This window comes from Oncorhynchus gorbuscha, linkage group LG13 (assembly GCF_021184085.1).
Source record: "Oncorhynchus gorbuscha isolate QuinsamMale2020 ecotype Even-year linkage group LG13, OgorEven_v1.0, whole genome shotgun sequence".
NCBI lineage: Eukaryota > Metazoa > Chordata > Actinopteri > Salmoniformes > Salmonidae > Oncorhynchus > Oncorhynchus gorbuscha.
This window is the reverse complement of record NC_060185.1, coordinates 32,687,410-32,705,577: the sequence shown is the minus strand read 5'-3', so window position 1 is coordinate 32,705,577 and position 18,168 is coordinate 32,687,410. Positions and strand designations below refer to the sequence as shown.

At 41.9% G+C, this 18,168-nt stretch overlaps 2 protein-coding genes across 2 annotated transcripts; both read right to left on the bottom strand.

Moving 5' to 3' along the window:
- Positions 1 to 434: 434 nt before the first annotated feature.
- Positions 435 to 7,801, bottom strand: LOC123994016 (solute carrier family 13 member 5-like). The gene is made up of 11 exons (XM_046296496.1): positions 7,673 to 7,801; positions 7,319 to 7,455; positions 6,337 to 6,554; positions 5,954 to 6,110; positions 5,708 to 5,830; positions 5,376 to 5,588; positions 3,725 to 3,831; positions 3,458 to 3,579; positions 2,487 to 2,648; positions 815 to 952; positions 435 to 560 (listed from the first exon to the last, which is right to left on the bottom strand). Exons 1-11 carry the CDS (start codon positions 7,769 to 7,771, stop codon positions 435 to 437), a joined length of 1,602 nt encoding a protein of 533 aa, XP_046152452.1. The 5' UTR covers positions 7,772 to 7,801.
- A 5,009-nt stretch (positions 7,802 to 12,810) lies between these two features.
- Positions 12,811 to 17,645, bottom strand: LOC123993920 (alpha-2-antiplasmin-like). The gene is made up of 9 exons (XM_046296400.1): positions 17,523 to 17,645; positions 16,566 to 16,639; positions 16,401 to 16,475; positions 16,002 to 16,308; positions 15,447 to 15,590; positions 14,482 to 14,670; positions 14,218 to 14,360; positions 13,730 to 13,934; positions 12,811 to 13,487 (listed from the first exon to the last, which is right to left on the bottom strand). Exons 2-9 carry the CDS (start codon positions 16,626 to 16,628, stop codon positions 13,123 to 13,125), a joined length of 1,491 nt encoding a protein of 496 aa, XP_046152356.1. The 5' UTR covers positions 16,629 to 16,639; positions 17,523 to 17,645; the 3' UTR covers positions 12,811 to 13,122.
- Positions 17,646 to 18,168: the final 523 nt, after the last annotated feature.

Genomic DNA, 18,168 nt, shown 5'->3' with positions numbered 1-18,168 from the left:
TTTCTTAGCCACCGTGCTTCTACATCTGCATTGCTTGCTGTTTGGGGTTTTAGGCTGAGTTTCTGTATATCACTTTGTGACATTGGCTGATGTAAAAAGGGCTTTATAAATACATTTGATTGATTTGATAGAGATCATGCTTGGCCATTTTGAATAGGACTGGACATTCTGTATCACACATTACAGCATTAAAAGTACAGTAGTGATACTCTCCACCCTTCATCATTCTTCTCTCCAGTTAAACCCATCCATCCATCGTTCTTTCCACAGGGTGATTCTAGTGTCCTTCGAAATGGAAGCTAAGTGGCTTTTCTCCCAACACCCAACACACTAACACGACCAGTCACGTTAATTCCTTTCTCGGTAGAGGTCTCTAGCACATAAGGGGCCCTCCATGTGTTCCTCATGGCCTGGCCTGGGGACCCTCGGGGCCCTCACACCCCAGTAGTGTTGGCCCAGGTAGGGAAGGTGTCTAGGTGGAACATGGCCCTGCCCCAGCTATTGATGGCCAGAGTGATGCACAGGATGCCGATGATGTTCATCACTATACCTGTCCTTGCCTGGGAGCGAGAGAGGGGAGGCACAACTGGGTGTGATTTCAGAGTCTGTTAGCAATCATTCATCATTCATACTGAAATCAAATGAACTATAGGACTGGACAACTGTCCCCAACTTATTAGTGAATGGCAATATAATAAGTTTCCTAAATTGATTAGGATTTGTTTGCTATTATTATTTTTGTTAATTAATTTTTAAAAAGATTGACAATGCAGTAGATAATATTATCTTTGTAAAATGGTGTACTCTAACTCACCATGTCAGAAACCTTGAGGTAGCCAAATGAGAAGACGATAGCATTGGGCGGTGTGGCCACAGGTAGCATGAAGGCAAAGGAGGCACTGAGAGTACAAGGCACCATGACGTACAGAGGATTCATTCCAATGGACTGGGACTGAAATAAACACATAAACACAGACACACATTTTCAGCTGTCTGAGCCTGGGCTAAGTGTGAGTCCCAAATGGCACTCGTTTCCCTACATAGAGCACTATTTTTGATCAGAGGCCATGCGCCCTAGTCAAAAGTAGTGCACTATATAGGGAATAGGATTCCATTTGGAGTGCATACCTAATGACAACACTCTAGTCTTCTGTGCTGCTTTTCTGCACCGTAATCACTGGCTCATAAGTATCTGATTTTAGTGTTTGTAATTCTAGGGTTCAAAATCGTCCATTAGGCGTGTGCAATAAAGATGCAATTAAGATGCATGCTATGTTGTTTGGGATCTGAGTCATGGCAGGCAGAATGGAAACGCACCACAGATTTCTCCAGAATGGTGTAGAATCACAATGTCATAGTAGAACATAGATCAGAATGTGAGCCTCTAAAGAGTTGTTTAGTCTCCCCCCAAAAATTAATACGACAGTAATTCTTTTGAAAATGAATACTGGCTGAGATCATTTTTCATGTCATAATTCTCATCCCTCTGTCATGCTCTTCCTCAATGGATATAATGGATGTTATATTATATAGTTGGATTCATTTTTGTATTAGTCTGTTACAGACACATAAAACAAGCAGCTAGACCCAAAAGCACACGTCCTAGTAACCTCTCTTCCCCAGACTTCTCTGTAAGTAGTAGTTGGTTCACTAACCCCATTTGTCTTCCTACAGTATTCTTCTCCCTCTTTCACTCACCCTTTTCCACACTTATGTCATCTTCATGCTCTCCTGTTGGCTTTGACCTCAATAAATCCCTCTCTCTATACCCCAGCTTGGAGCATTCCGGCATGGCCCAGCTTGGGTCCTCTCTTAGTGCCTGGTCACTGGGCACAGTGATAGCATTCGTCAGTGTGGATGGGGTGGGCATCAGTACAAGCCACATAGTTTAATTGGTGTGTTTGGTAGGCTGGCTATAGAAGGAAGGGCCCAGGGAAGGGGACCAAATGTATTAAACCCAAACAAATACCGGCCAGGGCAGCCAAACAAAGACATGTAGGCCAGCTTCCACTGGGAGTAGTTTCAATGCTGCACTCCTATAGGGGAGACTGGTAACTACTGTACTTCACATCAAGGAGCTGTACAGTATTGCAGCCCATTGCAAGTAGTCTACTACTACTGCTTCTGCATGTACTCTACATGTCTGAGTGTCAGAGCAGTTAACCAGACTGGACAGCTATTGTATTCCTGCTTACAGTTGTGTAATACGGTAGTATTGTGTAGTAGTGTAGCACTTTGTAGTATTGTAGTATTGTGTAGTAATGTAGCAGTGCAGTATTGTAGTATTGTGTAGTATTATTGTAGTGTAGTGCAGTATTGTGTAGTAGTGTAGTATTGTGTGGTGGTGTAGTATTGTATATTAGTATTGTGCAGTAGTGTAGTATTGTGCAGTAGTGTAGTATTGTGTAGTAGTGTAGTATTGTGTAATATTGTGTAGTAGGGCTTAGTATTATGTTATTAATACAGAGTTTTGTGTTGAGTCTTACCATTGAGGCGAGGACAGGTAGGAAGAGAGTGGCAGTGGCCACATTACTGGTGCACTCGGTGAAGATGGCGATCAGCAGACACAGGATGACAGCGATGGCCCAGGGTGGGATGGTGTGGAGGGGAGTCATCTGGTCCCCCAACCACATAGACAGACCTGACTCCTGCAGGGGCACATACATAACCATACAATGAGTCAAACAACCCTGGCACTCTTCTTATGCTGTCGGATACATTACCAGGCCCACATACATCTACATATGTACAGGTAACTGCCAAAACAAAGGAAATTTGAGTAAATGAGGGATATAAAGTACATTGAAGGCAGGTGCTTCCACACAGGTTTGGTTCCTGAGTTAACAAGCAATGCAATATGCTCATGGTGACCCAACGCCCTATTAAGACACTTTATGTTGGTGTTTCCTTTATTTTGGCAGTTACCTGTACATACTGTGTACAGTATGCAAAGACAGAAAGGTGGATTTTAGTGTACTCGTTTCCACTGAAGTGACTAAGTAAGCAGCTGATATGTCACCTGTGTGATCCCAAATGATATGCCATATGTGTCATCGTTTTTGGGAAGTGTACAGGGTGGAGCTGTGTTAGCTAATCAAAAATGGCCCTTTGTCACAAAGATCCTGATGAAATGTAGAATGATTCAGTTCTCAGTGGGGATCTGACTTTTTTGGTTAAAATGTTTCTGTGGAAAGCAAACAAGGATTACACCATACAGATCTAGAATCTTCATTTGAGCCAGTTTGCTACAGCATAGAAATAATCCCACAGCCAAAGGAAATGAATTATTATGTGGATTATAATTCATGGTCATTTTAGAAGGGGTTGCTACATTTTTCGTACAAACTTCAGAAGCCTTTTTTAACCTCAAAGTTTGAAATGTCCTGCATGTCAGGAAAGTTCTCCTGCAAGAGGGAGATCCTACATTTGCATGTACATACTGGCCCTTGTCTCTCACCTCGCTGCCCTTGGCCAGGGCGAACCCTCCCCCCAAGAGGAGAACGATGCTCCAGGGTAACTTCTTCTGGGCCACCTTCCAGGTTAGCAGAGCTGGTGTGGGGTCAGCCGGGTGCTGAAGCTCTGTAGAGGGGTTACCGAATCACTGTTACAGACATGCCATTGTAATGGCCTTCAAGTCTTCATATCCTTAGATACTAAAGTAGCATACTGAATATCAGGTACCGTGCTTGTTACAGTTTATGTGTGGTTTAAAAACATGGTTTACCAGTGTCAAAGCTTCGGGACCTCCTGCAGCAGAAGCGTGGGGGCTTGGAAGGCAGGACGAAGAGAAGGACAGCGATGGACACTGCCACGGTGGCATCAGTTACATACCTGGAGGGAAGAATGGATAAAGAAAGGGTGGTTATCTGTCAGCATTCAGACACACAATTCATGTTTTCTTGCTTCTCTTTTCTTGTGAAGTTTTCAAGTATGTGGGAAGTGAGAAACATGACGATGCTCGTTGAAAATCTCATCCCAAAATCATGTACATTAACATGGAGTTGGTCCCCCCTGTGCTGCAATAACAGCCTCCAGTCTTCTCGGAATGCTTTCCACTAGATGTTGGAACATTGCTGCGGGGACTTGCGTCCATTCAGCCACAAGAGCATTAGTGAGGTCGGGCACTGTTGTTTGGCTCGGAGTCAGCGTTCCAATTCATCCCAAAAGTGTTCGACGGAGTTGAGGTCAGGGCTCTGTGCAGGCCAGTCATGTTCTTCCACAATCATGACAAACCATTTCTGTACGGACCTCGCTTTGTTCACAGGGGCATTGTCATGATGTAACAAGAAAGGGCCTCCAACAAGTTGGAAGCACAGAATCGTCTAGAATGTCACTGTATGCTATAACGGTAAGATTTTCTTACACTGGAACTAAGGGGCCTAGCCCGAACCATGAAAAACAGCCCAAGACCATTATTCCTCTTCCACCAGACTTTACAGTTGGCACTATGCATTGGAGCAGTTAGCGTTCTCCTGGCATCGGCCAAACCTAGATTCGTCCGTCAGACTGTCTGCCAGATAGTGAAGCGTGATTCATCACTCCAGAGAATGCGTTTCAACTGCTCCAGAGTCCAACGGCGGCGAGTTTTACGCCACTCCAGAGTCCAACGGCGGCGAGTTTTACACTACTCCAGCCGATGCTTGCATTTGCGCATGGTGATCTTAGGCTTGTGTGCGGCTGCTTGCCCATGGAAACCCATTTCATGAAGCTCCCAATGAACAGTTATTGTGCTAGAGGCAGTTTGGAACTCGGTAGTGAGTGTTGCAACTGAGGACAGACAATTTTTACGCACTACAAGCTTCAGCACTCACCAGTCCCGTTCTGTAAGTTTGTGTGGCCTATCACTTTGCGGCTGAGCCATTGTTGCTCCTAGACGTTTCCACTTCACAATAACAGCACTTACAGTTGACAGGGGCTGCTCTAGCAGTGCAGAAATTTGACGGACTTACTTGTTGGAAAGGTGGCATCCTATGACAGTGGCACGTTGAAGGTCATTGAGCTCTTCAGTAAGACCATTCTACTGCCAATGTTTGTCTATAGAGATTGAATGGCTGTGGGCTTGATTTTATAAACCTGTCAGCAACGGGTGAGTTTGAAGCGATGTCCACATCCTTTTGCATATATAGTGTATAACTTGTCAATACAATGTTTTTGTAATGTTCTCAAGTTTTCTATTTCTATGTATTGATTAGGGCTGAGTCTCAAATGGCACCCTATTCCTTTTATGGCACACTACTTTACACCAGAGCAATATGGGCCCTGGTCAAAAACAGTGCACTATAAAGGGAATAGGATGCCATTTGGAAAGCATACTATGCATGTGTAATATGCTGTGCATGTACAGTGTAGTATTTATGAACAGTAGACAGCCATACTCTGCATCAGCGTTAAAGATGTATGTGGCCCAGCCTGCCACGAAGCCAGGATCTCTGGTGAACCACAGAACCACCAGACAACTGAAGAGACCCAACACACTCAGCTCTCCAAAAGACATGGAGCCCAGCTGACGATGCTGCTCCTTGATCACATTGTACACAGCTATCTCTTTCTCTGTCTTTACTGCCCCACAGCCCCACGTCTTCTTAAAACTGGGAATGGAGGGAGAGAAAGGGGTTGAGGCTTAAAGGGTGACTTCAGTAGTAAATTGAATTGAATAGGATGATCTCTGACTGAAAGATAAAACATGTCCTTTTAATCTAAAACTCACTTGAATCCCATGAAGACAAACTGCAGCCAGAGCCAAGCCAGGGTCAGCATCAGGATCATGTTGGGGAAAGCAAAGCCGAACCAGGACGCAAAATTGATGACATCTCCATTGTTAGGAAACAGTCTGAGGGAAACATAAAATATTATTAACATTAGCACATAAAGAAAAATGTGATTTGAAAGATACATGATTTGAAAGATGTACTAAAATACGCTGAGGACACAATCCATAGCTGAAGGTACCCACTGGTTTATCTGTCCCATGAGCACCAGATTGGGGCCAGTCCCTGTGAGGGTGGCAGTGCCCCCGATGCTGGCCGCATAGCAGACACACAGCGTCATCCCCTTACACATCTTCTTCTTGTCTGCAGCTTCCTTACGCCAGATAGCCTCCACAAGTGGATCTAAACAGGTCACCACAACTGGGCAAACAGTCCAAATAGGAACATTAACATAGCCCAAGTAGTCACAAAGCAAAAAAAAACTAATTTGCATTGCAAACTGCGCATACCTACGCTCCTTGATAAGCTTACTTGATAAGCCCTGAGTTCATTCAATGGATAATAACCCCTTTCAATAAACTCACAAATGAACTGTTCATTAATTTGTCCTTCTCTGCTCAGTGCTCACCATGTCCCTCTGCCTGTTTCTCTATCTGTTTGCTGTCAGTGGGGTCCTGAGGTTGGGGGTTCTCCTCAGTGCTGAGGATCAGAGGCATCTCAGTCTCTGTGTAGTTGTTGAGCTGCTCCAGAACAGCCTGGACGATGGGCACCATCATGGCTGTGGTGGCTGTGTTACTGATCCACATGGACAGGAAGGCTGTCACCCCCATGAAGCCCAGCATGAGACTGGAGAGACAGGAAACCATAGAATGACATAGAGAATCATGGGAATTACAGGATCTTTATGGAGGAAACACTTAACTTAAAGCATAGCATATAGGTTTAATGCTTTATAACTTGTTATAAGTAGGTATGAGCTCTTAGAAGTTATTATAACATGGCTTATAAAATGGTATATTCCTCTACACTCTTAGAAAAAAAGGGTTCCAAAAGGGTTCTTCGGCAGTCCCCATAGGAGATCCCTTTTTGGTTCCAGGTAGAACCCTTTTTGTTTCCAGTTAGAACTCTTACGGGTTCCTTGTAGAACCTTCTGTGGAAATGGTTCTACATGGAACTCAAAAGAGTTCTACCTGGAACCAATAAGGGTTCTTTAAAGGGTTATCCTACGGGGACAGCCAAAGAACCCCTTTAGGTTCTAGATAGCACCTTTTTTTATAATATTGTATGCAAAAAAAATCAAAGTCTCTCAAAGGGCTTTACTGAGATGGATCAGACCAAGTAAAAGGCAGAATACCCTCTGACACTGAGAGAGTCAAATGTTAGGCAATATTTCCACATCATGTATAATGGCAAGGTCATTACAATAGTCATAAAGATGAACTGATTTTCCTTATCTAGAGATAGATATAGTCCCACACATAGCAGGGGATTTGTATTGATGGGTTAGTTAGTTAGTTAGTTAGTTAGTTAGTTAGTTAGTTAGTTAGTTAGTTAGTTAGTTAGTTAGTTAGTTAGTTAGTTAGTTAGTTAGTTAGTTGAGGGTCACTCACAGAGCGGGGCACACCCCTACAAAGAGCAGCACTCGGAGGGCAATGCGTTTGTGCAGGTTCCAGTGCTCCACTGCCACCGCCACCATCAGTCCTCCCACAAACAACATGTTGGTGTCCTTCAGGTACTGCATACACACCTGGAAAACACACACAGATAAGTGACTCATGGGTCCACGGTGCATTTGTGTATGCACATGCAAACATCTACCAATACTGTATCTACTACAACAATGTGCAGACACCACTGCGAAGTATATTGAATGTCAATATAGGCTACTATAGTACAGTTTGATTAGTACAGTTTTATTGTAGTTTAATTGATCATGATATTGAAAGATGTCTTCACAGGCTTACGTCTTTGGACTGCATGATGCCAAACATGGGGAAGAGGACAGCAGGGAGCAGGGCAGTGACAGCCAGAGGTAAGGCCTCTGTACACCAGTACACTGCCATCAGGATGATCACATAGGCACATTTTGCCTCCTGCACAACAAATACATATGATCCAACAGGTCACCAACAGGTCGGAACATCCAACACCACCACACCTGGGAACGAATACTGCTGGCTCATACAGATGTAATACCCTGCTTCTCACAGCAGGACAATAATCCTGCAGCAACAGGAATTGTGAATTATTATTTGAATGATAATCAATAGATTTGTTTTTGTTAGGGCAAATCAAGTTTGACATTTTAAAGTGAAAATTATAAACTTTAGAAGCCTTTTCAAACCTTGAATACACTACAATTTGCATTTCCTGCTGCTCAGTAATATTCTCTGCGACAACAGAGTGATCAAATTAAGATAGCAGAGCTGTACTGTTGTTAGGGACAGAAAAATGATAAAACACAAAATGAACATAACAGCCTAATGGGATAGATTATAGCTGATTGGTACTGAGACATGTTGTTTGGGGTTAAAGATCACTGTGTTGTAATCCATGGCAGCACTTGTTTGTCTCAACTGTACACTGATCAGACCACACATATCACTCAGCAGTCCTCTATGATGTGTGTGGGTGTGTGTGTGACAGATTAGTTGTGATAACGTTAGTATTGATTCTGATACACTGAAACTACACACCAAGGATAAGACAAAGATAACATGCGTATGTGTGATGCAGTAGTGGCAACACAAGGACAGAGTCTCAGCTTCAGAAGCAACAGGATACTCTAGTCAACGGTAGTGCACTATAGTGAATAGGGTGCCATTTGCGATTTAACCATATAGGATTCAAATAACAGGGAGGATGGAACGAACAGGGAGGATGGTAGCCTAATGGTTAGGAATGTTGGACCCGTAATCAAAAGCTTGCTAGTTCAAATCCCTGGGCTGAGTTGGGGAAAAATCTGTGAATGTGCCATTGAGCAAGGCAGTTAACCCTACTTGCTCCTGTAAGTCACTCTAGATAAATATATAGATGTCTTTAAAGAAAATAAGAGCGTCTGCTAAATTACTTAAATGTAAATGTAATGTAAATGTAAAATGGTTCAATGCTGTAACTCACTGTTCAGGCTGCATCAACAGGTGCAAGGCTGAACAAAACCTATGTTCAATGACTAAATGTCTCTCAACCACGGAATGCAGTTAGACCTGCTTCAGTACCGTGTCTAATTGAAGGTTTATGATAAATGTAAATATACAAACATCGTTCAAATATAGAAAACTAGTCAGAAATGACCAACTCCTTTGCATTTAACAAATTAAACAATATCATTAAACAAAAATATGAAACCCGCTTACAAGATACATCAAATATATTTTCGTTTGAAAACGTGTGTATAAATCTGTGCAAAACGTGTGACAATTGACATACCTTTGTTCCAATGACTAAAGGCAGCGGGAGAAGAAGTAACGGGGAACAGAATAGAACGATCTCATTCTTCAGATTCCGAAGAGATTTCAGAAATGCTGCCATCCTTTGACTTAAGGCGATACTGTGGTAAAGAAAGTTGGAGTACTAGGGACGGGTTGTTTTGCGTCGAGCAGCTCAGGGGAAGGGGGGAGTGAAAGGGGGAGGAACGGGGAGTCCCGCAGCAGATATTCTTTATTTAATTTAACATGTATTTAACCTGGCAAGTCAGTTAACAAATTCTTATTTACAATTACGGCCTACCCCGGACAAACCCTCCCCTAACCCGGACGACGCTGGACCAATTGTGAACCGCCCTATGGGACTCCTGATCACAATGGTTGTGTGAGAGAGAGAGAGAGAGAGAGAGAGAGAGAGAGAGAGAGAGAGAGAGAGAGAGAGAGAGAGAGGAGGCTTAAACTGGGTTTAATGGTGGTGGGATCCTGAATACCTTTACTACAACGTTTTCAATATCACATCAATTAAGATTAATGACGGATTTTGTTTCTCTCTGAGAGAATAAACAACGATAACAATTATGTAAGTAAACTATGACCAGTTATCTCAATATTTATTATATAATTAAATTGAACATTTGTTTATAGCTTTTGATTACAGCTTTTTCAAATGGAACTGATAACTCAAATTGTGACAGAGAAATTAGACCCTTTACTAGCTGTACACCTCATAGATAACAACACATTTACTTGCCTAAAACGAATAATGTTTGCAATTGTACATGATTAGCCAAGAAGTGTAATGGTGTTCTGTGACCATTCACTGTGTAGTCCTCTGGGCCTGCACAGACAGCAGAAATCGGTCGTAGAAAAAGTAATCTATTGTCATACTTGAGTAAAAGTAAAGATTTCTAAATAGAAAATGATTGAAATAAAAGTGAAAGTCATCCAGCAAAATACTACTTGAGTAAAAGTATTTGTTTATATATAGTACCAGTCAAAAGTTTGGACACACCTGCTCATTCAAGGGTTTTTCTTTATTTTGATTGTTTTCTACATTGTAGAATAAAAGAACACCTATGGAATCATAACAAGTCCATATTATGGCAAGAACATCTCAAATAAGCAACGAGAAACAACAGTCCATCATTACTTTAAGAAGGTCAGTCAATACAGAACATTTCAAGAACTTTGAAAGTTTCTTCAAGTGCAGTTTCTAAAAACCATCAAGCGCTATGATGAAACTGTCTCTCATGAGGACCGCCACAGGAAAGGAAGACCCAGAGTTACCTCTGCTGCAGAGGATATTAGAGTTACCAGCCTCAGAAAATGCAGCCTAAATAAATGCTTCACAGAGTTCAAGTAACGCACACATCTCAACATAAACTGTTCAGAGGAGACTGCAAGAATCAGGCCTTCATGGTCAAATTGCTGCAAAGAAACCAATACTAAAGAACTACAATAATAAAAATAGACTTACTTGGGCCAAGAAACACAAGCAATGGACCGGTGGAAATCTCTCATTTGATCTGTCCAAATTTGAGATTTTTGGTTCCAACCACCGTGTCTTTGTGAGAAGCAGAGTAGGTGAACTGATGATATCCGCATGTGTGGTTCCCATCGAGAAGCATGGAGGAGGAGGACAGGTACAGGATGGCAACAACAACTGCCTGAGTTACACCAGGAACGCACAATCCCTCCATCAGTGCTCAGACTGCTCGCAATAGGCTGCGAGAGGCTGGACTGAGGGCTTGTAGGGCTGTTGTAAGGCAGGTCCTCACCAGACATCACCGGCAACAACGTTGCCTATGGGCACAAACGCACTGTTGCTGGACCAGACAGGACTGGCATTTACCAGTCGCGGTTTTGTCTCACCAGGGGTGATAGTCGGATTCGCGTTTATCATCGAAGGAATGAGCAATACACCGAGGCCTGTACTCTGGAGCGGGATCGATTTGGAGGTGGAAGGTCCGTCATGGTCTGGGGCGGTGTGTCACAGCATCATCGGACTGAGTTTGTTGTCATTGTAGGAAATGTCAAAGCTGTGCGTTACATGGAAAACATCCTCATTCCTCATGTGGTACCCTTCCTGCAGGCTCATAATGACATGATCCTCCAGAATTACAATGCCACCAGCCATACTGCTCATTCTGTGCATCATTTCCTGCAAGACAGGAATCTTTTTCTATTTTTCAAACTAGACACTCTAATGTACTTGTCCTCTTGCTCAGTTGTGCACCGGGGCCTCCCACTCCTCTTTCTATTCTTGTTGGAGCGAGTTTGCGCTGTTATGTGAAGGGAAGAGTACACAGCGTTGTACGACATCTTCAGTTTCTTGGCAATTTCTTTCATGGAATAGCCTTCATTTCTCAGAACAAGAATAGGCTGACGAGTTTCAGAAGAAAGGTCTTTGTTTCTGTCTATTTTGATCCAGATACTCAACTAGTGTAAAGGCGGGCAGTTTTATTGCTTCTTTAATCAGAAGAACAGTTTTCAGCTGTGCTAACATAATTGCAAAAGGGTTTTTGAATGATCAACTAGCCTTTAAAAATGATAAATTTGGATTAGCTAACACAACGTGCCATTGGAACACAGGAGTGATGGTTGCTGATAATGGGCCTCTGTACGCCTATGTAGATATTCCATTAAAAATCTGCCGTTTCCAGCTACAATAGTCATTTACAACATTAACAATGTCTACAATGTATTTCTGATCAATTTGATGTTATTTTAATGGACAAAAACTTAGCTTTTCTTTCAAAAACAAGGACATTTCTAAGTGACCCCAAACTTTTGAATGGTAGTGTATATATATATTTTTTTCTCACAAAATCCATCATGGTGGACTTTATGAGTTTGAGGCAAATTTGTTCCTTGTGAGTTATATAAACTTTAGTTCACATAGGGTGCAGGGGCAGACCTTTCAAAGTGAACATTTTTAATTGCTTGTTATAGCACCACCATGGGCCCTTGGGTCTTTACCATGTTGCTAAATTGCACAATCCTGGGCCTTTAGATCGCACAGGTATTTGCATTTTTTTCACCATAATGCGTCACTGCTTTAACCCCTTGCAATAATGAACTGGAACAAATACAGTAGGGTTTCTCCAGCTTTGCTGCTGTTGAACCCCTAATTATGCATATTTCTTCCCCACCATTTAAAATCCATAGAATCCCAGGTCCTTACTAACCCTGAGCTGAATCTCAAATAGATCTTATATCGCCACCTCGTGGGTTTTTTGAATAGCTGCAGTTCAGTGATCCTTTGGTAATTTGTTTGCCTACCTGGATTTGTGCGGCATGATTTGTATTCTGAAAATTCCAGATTTTAACAGTAAATATAAGGAATATTGTGTAGGTTTATGTGTGCTAAGTAACAGGTTACAATGGCATCTTTATTGTGCCCTGGCTGAGAGCTTGACCTAAGTAACAGACGCGCAGGACAGAGAAAGCTTGACATGAATTGACCATTTTTGTCAAACCCATTTGTTAGTTTCTTTTAATCTAGACATAAAACAGCACTGCAGAGTTGACCTAAAGCATTGATAGGGCATCTTTGTTATTCATAAATTATGCACAAAATAAAATGTAAAATATAGGGCCAAAATTTCTAAAACACCAAATAATCTTTAGACATGTTTAATGTCTCATGAAGTAGCGTAATAAATCCGGACACAATATTGCATTTTCATGATACATTTAATCCAAAACATCAGATAGAAATACTAGTATTTTTAACCAGCAGTAAACTTCATTAGAGAATGTGGGGCATCTCAGTGTGTTGTGTATTTAAAATAAAAGAAAAACAACCGTTTCTTGTTTATATTTGACACACTTAGAACAATTGTTGCATTTCAATCCAGCTGACCATTGGACTGTGGTCATGCATTGGAGTTGCTCATCTGGATTTGCTTCCTCTCTGACAGACAGCAGTGCAGTTCAAGGTCAATAGATAATGGTCTCAATCTCCCCACAGTGAATGAGGCTTCGGCTTACTTGGGTGGCCCACCAAAAGAGTGATGATAATGCTTGTCATTCTTGTCATCAATGGGGAACCGTACTTTATCTAGGTTGGCAGACCCTCCACTACTTTGCATAGCAGAAGCTCTAGGGTTAGGGTTGGTGATGACGCCCAGGAAGATTGGTGCTTGTGTCTTATCGTCCATGAGGGCAAAGAAGAAGGGCTGGTTGAGAGTAAAAGAGGGGTTGGATCGTGAGATGACCAGGCTGGTAGCTGCAGCAGCCTCTGCTCCCTCCTCAGTGATCTCCATACTGGACTTGTGCTGCACACTGGACACCAGCAGAGGGCCCTCAGCTATGGCTGCCAGGTTGGGACTAGAAAACAACTCCCCCATACCTGAGAATAAGACAAATCACACACTTAAGTATATGAGAAAGAGTGGCAGTTCTAAAGTTTTCAAAAGACTTACAGCTTCTGGCAGTAATTTCAATTAGCGTAGAAGAATAACATGGAACAATTGTTTTAAATCTTTATCTCTCCTTCCCTTGTGCTTCAAGCCTTATTATCTGAGAATGTCTTCACCAATATACTCACTTCACATATTAATCTATGCTGCTGATGGATCTTCCACTACTTACCAATGTTGGTCAGAGCCTCCTGCAGGTCCTGGCTGTAGTCCAGTTTGAATTTGGGCAGCTTGACCTGCATGGGTCTCTCTCTGGGCAGGCGGTTGTACAGGTCAGAGATGTTGAGCTTTGCTGCGAGGGCTGATACGTTCACCTTGCCATTCATGGGCATCACTATCAGCAGGCTCATCTGATTGTTGAAGGGGAAGCGAGCCACCTGCATAGGAAGACAAGGAGAATGATGAGAAATAGAAGGTCATTTAGTGCAACAATTTTGTCCCTCTAGAAAGTAGGAAGGTGAATAGAGAAATTAAAGGAGAGAAATTACAAAAAGAAGACAATATGTCCAAAAAAAGGAGACAAATACCATTTGTCAGTCATATCTGAAATATAATATAACAGTATACAGGTACAGTATATACTACATGTAGAGAGTGATGGATGGTAAAATTATGAAAAACATAAATAGTCAAGTGGGCAAAAGGGATTGAGAGTCTTACCTGAGCTTCCAGATCATTATCAATGAGCAGACTTAAGGGGTATTTGGGCCCCATCATCATGTCAACATTGACCATGTGCTTGTCGTCAATGTAGAATACATCTTTGGAGGTAAATCGTGGGTCAAAGCGAGCCTTCCATTCTCCTATGTAGGCCAATGGGTGATTATGGAGATATTAGGGGGGGGGACATTTAAGTACAGACAGATTGATAATGCCAGGCAGGAAATAGAATTGTGAATTTAGTAGATAGATACTATGACAAACCTTTGAAATGGACAGCATTGATGAGCATGAGAAGCAGATTGGGCGGCAGACTGGTCAGGAAGTCAGTCACTTTTCCATTTGTGGCCCTCTCTACCCACTCGTTGACCTCAGCCAGCCCTTCCAAAGTCACTGGCTCTGAGTCATATACATCCTGAGACTGATGAATAAACTCTGGTTTGGGCTCAAACCCTGAAACAGACATCAAAAGACTCAGACAAAATCCTAATGTTATCGTGAAGTCATAAAGTCAGTAACACATCAGTACTTTCTTATTTAAATCTGGCCATTTAGAGTATTGTTTCATTCAATGTCACTTGTTTGAACTTCTTAACACTCAACCATAACATGTGTCTATTGTCATTAGCTTCCTTCCATTTCCAGGTCCGTTTCCTTTATGTTCCATCAACTTCCTAACCCTCTTACTCAAGTAACCAGTGAAGAGTTGGGGTCAATACCATTTCAACTCCCTTTCCTGCAGTCAAATGACCAAATTGCCCTTTAGTGGCCTGTTGGGTGGAATGTTATTCATATTTTTCATAATTTCATAATTAATCAACATGATTTTAAACATTGAACATCCAATGTTTCTTTGTCAAATTATTTGGTTATATTTCAGTCTTCTGTGATGTATATAAACTGTAATATTGGGATGTAAACTCAAAATTCACGACATTTCAACTCTATATCTGACATGGTACAGGTGTCTTCTTTCTTTTAATCTCATAAATGTGTGTGAGGTGTATAGTTTTGTTTCAAAGTAGATTTGTTTAAGACTACCTAGAAACACTGTGTGACCCTGATTTAGCCCACTGCAGTAAAAGGTTAAGAAAATAAACACATTCCAATTCCAATGGTTCCTCTATGAAAAGCATTGAAGACAATTGGAAATGGAATTTCAGTATACTTCATGAACTAACTGGAACTTAAATGGAATTGACCCCAACCCTGAAGTAGAAAGCACTGACCTGGTTGCAGGTAGAGGCGTGCGGCCACTTGCAGGTCGCTCTTGCGGAGGCGTTCCAGGAAGTAGTGTAGAGACATGTGGTAGCAGGGCAGAGTGTCTCCATGGAGATGGAGCATGAGCAGCTCCTCTGTCTCATTCATGGCTCCTAAGATACATACATAGACATGATGATGATGTAACATGCTGCAGCTTATTGATAGTGTTATTGATTATTGCACTGCAATGTTGAGTGAACTAACACACAGGCATTTTGCTACACATTTTATTCCTGCTGTTATCTGTACACGTGACGAATACAATTTGATTTGAGCTCTTAACATTTACAACAAACAAGTACCTATTCAACTAGGTTATGTTGAGTCTAAACGTGTCCTATGGTCAAAAGTAGGGCACTATATAGGGAATAGGGTGCTATTTGGGACATAGGCTAAGAGGTTGTGATGCTGGTACTGTAAACCATGCCAAGTACAGTTGATACTGAAAGAGTATAGATACCTACATTCCAAAAAAGTTTTAATCACTCCTAAAAAAACACCAAAAACTGAACATGTCATACCCAGAGCCAGCTGGGAGAGTGCCAGGGATATGCTGAGGGGGGATATAATGACATTGGGCTGCTCAGGTCCTGTTTTCATCTGGCCCAAAAGCTTCATGCCCAGCCTCTGGATGGCACCAGCTAAGGCCTGCCTGGATTTTGGCCTGCGAGCCTGGGCCCTACAACCCCCATCCTGCCCCTGATTATCCTCCTCGGATGAGCCCCCGCCCAGGGCACTGGCCGTCACGAGGGGATGAGTGATGCTCGTATATGAGGTGGGACTTGTGTTTTGAGGCTCCTGTGTCCTGGGGGCAGAAGTCCCTGATTCCTGGAAAAGTGGATTGTGTGGGGTTAAGAGAATGTAGAGTGAAAAGGCACGTGGAGGGTATGCAAGCAGTGTATTCTGCTTTGGCAACAGACCTCTTTAGGGTGGCTGGGCATCAATGGGATGAGAGGGACCAGAGGGATTGGAGCATCATTTGACACTTCTCCATTCTGCTTGAAGGGAAAAACAGGGATATGAGAATGCTGCACATCATTCAGAAAAAGCACGATTGATGTTGATGATTAATTTCAGTGCTTTACAGTTAGTCCTTGTCTGCAGACACAGAACAACAGGAGTGATAGTAGACGAAGGTCCATGTCCATGAACAGCCAGCCTGAAACAACAGAGGGTAACAAGCTATTACTCAATGAGACTGGCTCACTCAATTCCTGTCAATGGAATGAATGACAGGTGAAGGACGACAGGAAACTGACATTTAGGCTCGATAATCCAGTCTTTCGCAATGACAAACACAAAACAGTTCTATCAACTTCTTTAGCATGGTACAGCAGTGTCTCATTTGAAAATAGAAAACATTACAAAACAGACTTTTCCCTGGAAGAAAACATGTATGTACTGAGATATATCATACAAAACATTCTCAGCAGTATAGTTTTATATTTTTTTACATAATTTGTGAGGCACATTTAGAAGTCTATAATCCCGTCTCTCCCTCTAGTCTCCCTCTCTGTATGGCAACTACATTCTTCATTGAAAAATAACACCTGAAAGATGGTGACCAGGTTTAACCAACAGACCAACAGTTTAACATTTTGGGCTCTCTTGCTCTGGTAAATCTGGTTAGCGAGACCAGCAGCTGGTACCACCAGCTAGCTATACTATCTGTATCTACATAATGGCAAGCCTTGCCACAAGTACACATTGAGAGGAAACACATTCATATTTTATAACCAGGGACATTAACCACTTGCTATTTCTTCATAACAGACCAAAACCAGGAAAACAACATTCAAAAAACAGTTTGCAATTAAATGGAAAGTTTGGTGACATTTGGTTTAAATGAACACACATAATCAAAGGGCAACCTCAAGTGTTATACTATTGCTATATTTATAACTATACTATATGTTATTATTAGGCCTACCACTATTACACTGAGGCAAAGGTTTAGCTGAAACCTTATGACTTGAATAAATGAAAGTGTAAGTCAATGAAATCATAAGCCATGTCATAAATTCCCAAATGTTCGTTCTTACCTTGACAAAATGAAGAGGAGAAACCTGCTATCCTGTCTAAAGAGACACACACACACACTGAATGTGTAATAGCACAATTCTTCCTTTGCAAAAGACTGGGAGTTGCTCAGCAGACTGTTAAATTTCAACTTTTATTGATCTGTGCTTCATATATGTCACTACTTGTTTGTAAATGTAAATATTGAGGCCGATTCAGGGGTCAAACAGTGAGCCTGACAGAGCCTGAAACTTGAAGCAACTCCAAACCTGGTATGAAGCAACTCCAAACCTGACACAATTGGCATTAGACTGATTGGATGGGTAGAAAGTGAACGTAGCTACACTGCATAAAAGACAAAAACGTTTTACCACTCAACATAAAACAGTAGGTGGTATCTACCAGATCACATGACTGCAGCTGAGCTGACAGACATTTTTCTAAAAAACATCAGGAGGGGACTTTATCCAATAAGAACCCGAAATATTGCGCTCTCTGAGTTGCTTGCAACAGAGAGGAGAATAAGAGAGGAGGACTTGGTGAGGACTGACATTATACAAACATTTCTGACTCATGTAAAAACCTGAAACAAGCACATTGTGTAGGTAATATTTTATTAAAACTGTTAAATAAAATGAGTACTTCTCTCATCAAAATGTTGTAATGGAC

Bases quoted from the DNA above. Each gene is read 5' to 3' on its own strand.
- LOC123993920 (XM_046296400.1), bottom strand. From the start codon at position 16,628: ATGGACATGGACCTTCGTCTACTATCACTCCTGTTGTTCTGTGTCTGC. The intron at 16,309-16,400 runs GTCTGTTGCCAA...CCACTTTTCCAG, and splicing joins TGCCCAGCCACCCTAAAGAG to GAATCAGGGACTTCTGCCCC. The intron at 15,591-16,001 runs GTATGACATGTT...TATGTATCTTAG, and splicing joins ACTCTCCCAGCTGGCTCTGG to GAGCCATGAATGAGACAGAG.
- LOC123994016 (XM_046296496.1), bottom strand. From the start codon at position 7,771: ATGGCAGTGTACTGGTGTACAGAGGCCTTACCTCTGGCTGTCACTGCC. The intron at 6,111-6,336 runs GTGAGCACTGAG...TGACCTGTTTAG, and splicing joins GAAACAGGCAGAGGGACATG to ATCCACTTGTGGAGGCTATC. The intron at 5,589-5,707 runs GTGAGTTTTAGA...CTCCATTCCCAG, and splicing joins TTTGTCTTCATGGGATTCAA to TTTTAAGAAGACGTGGGGCT.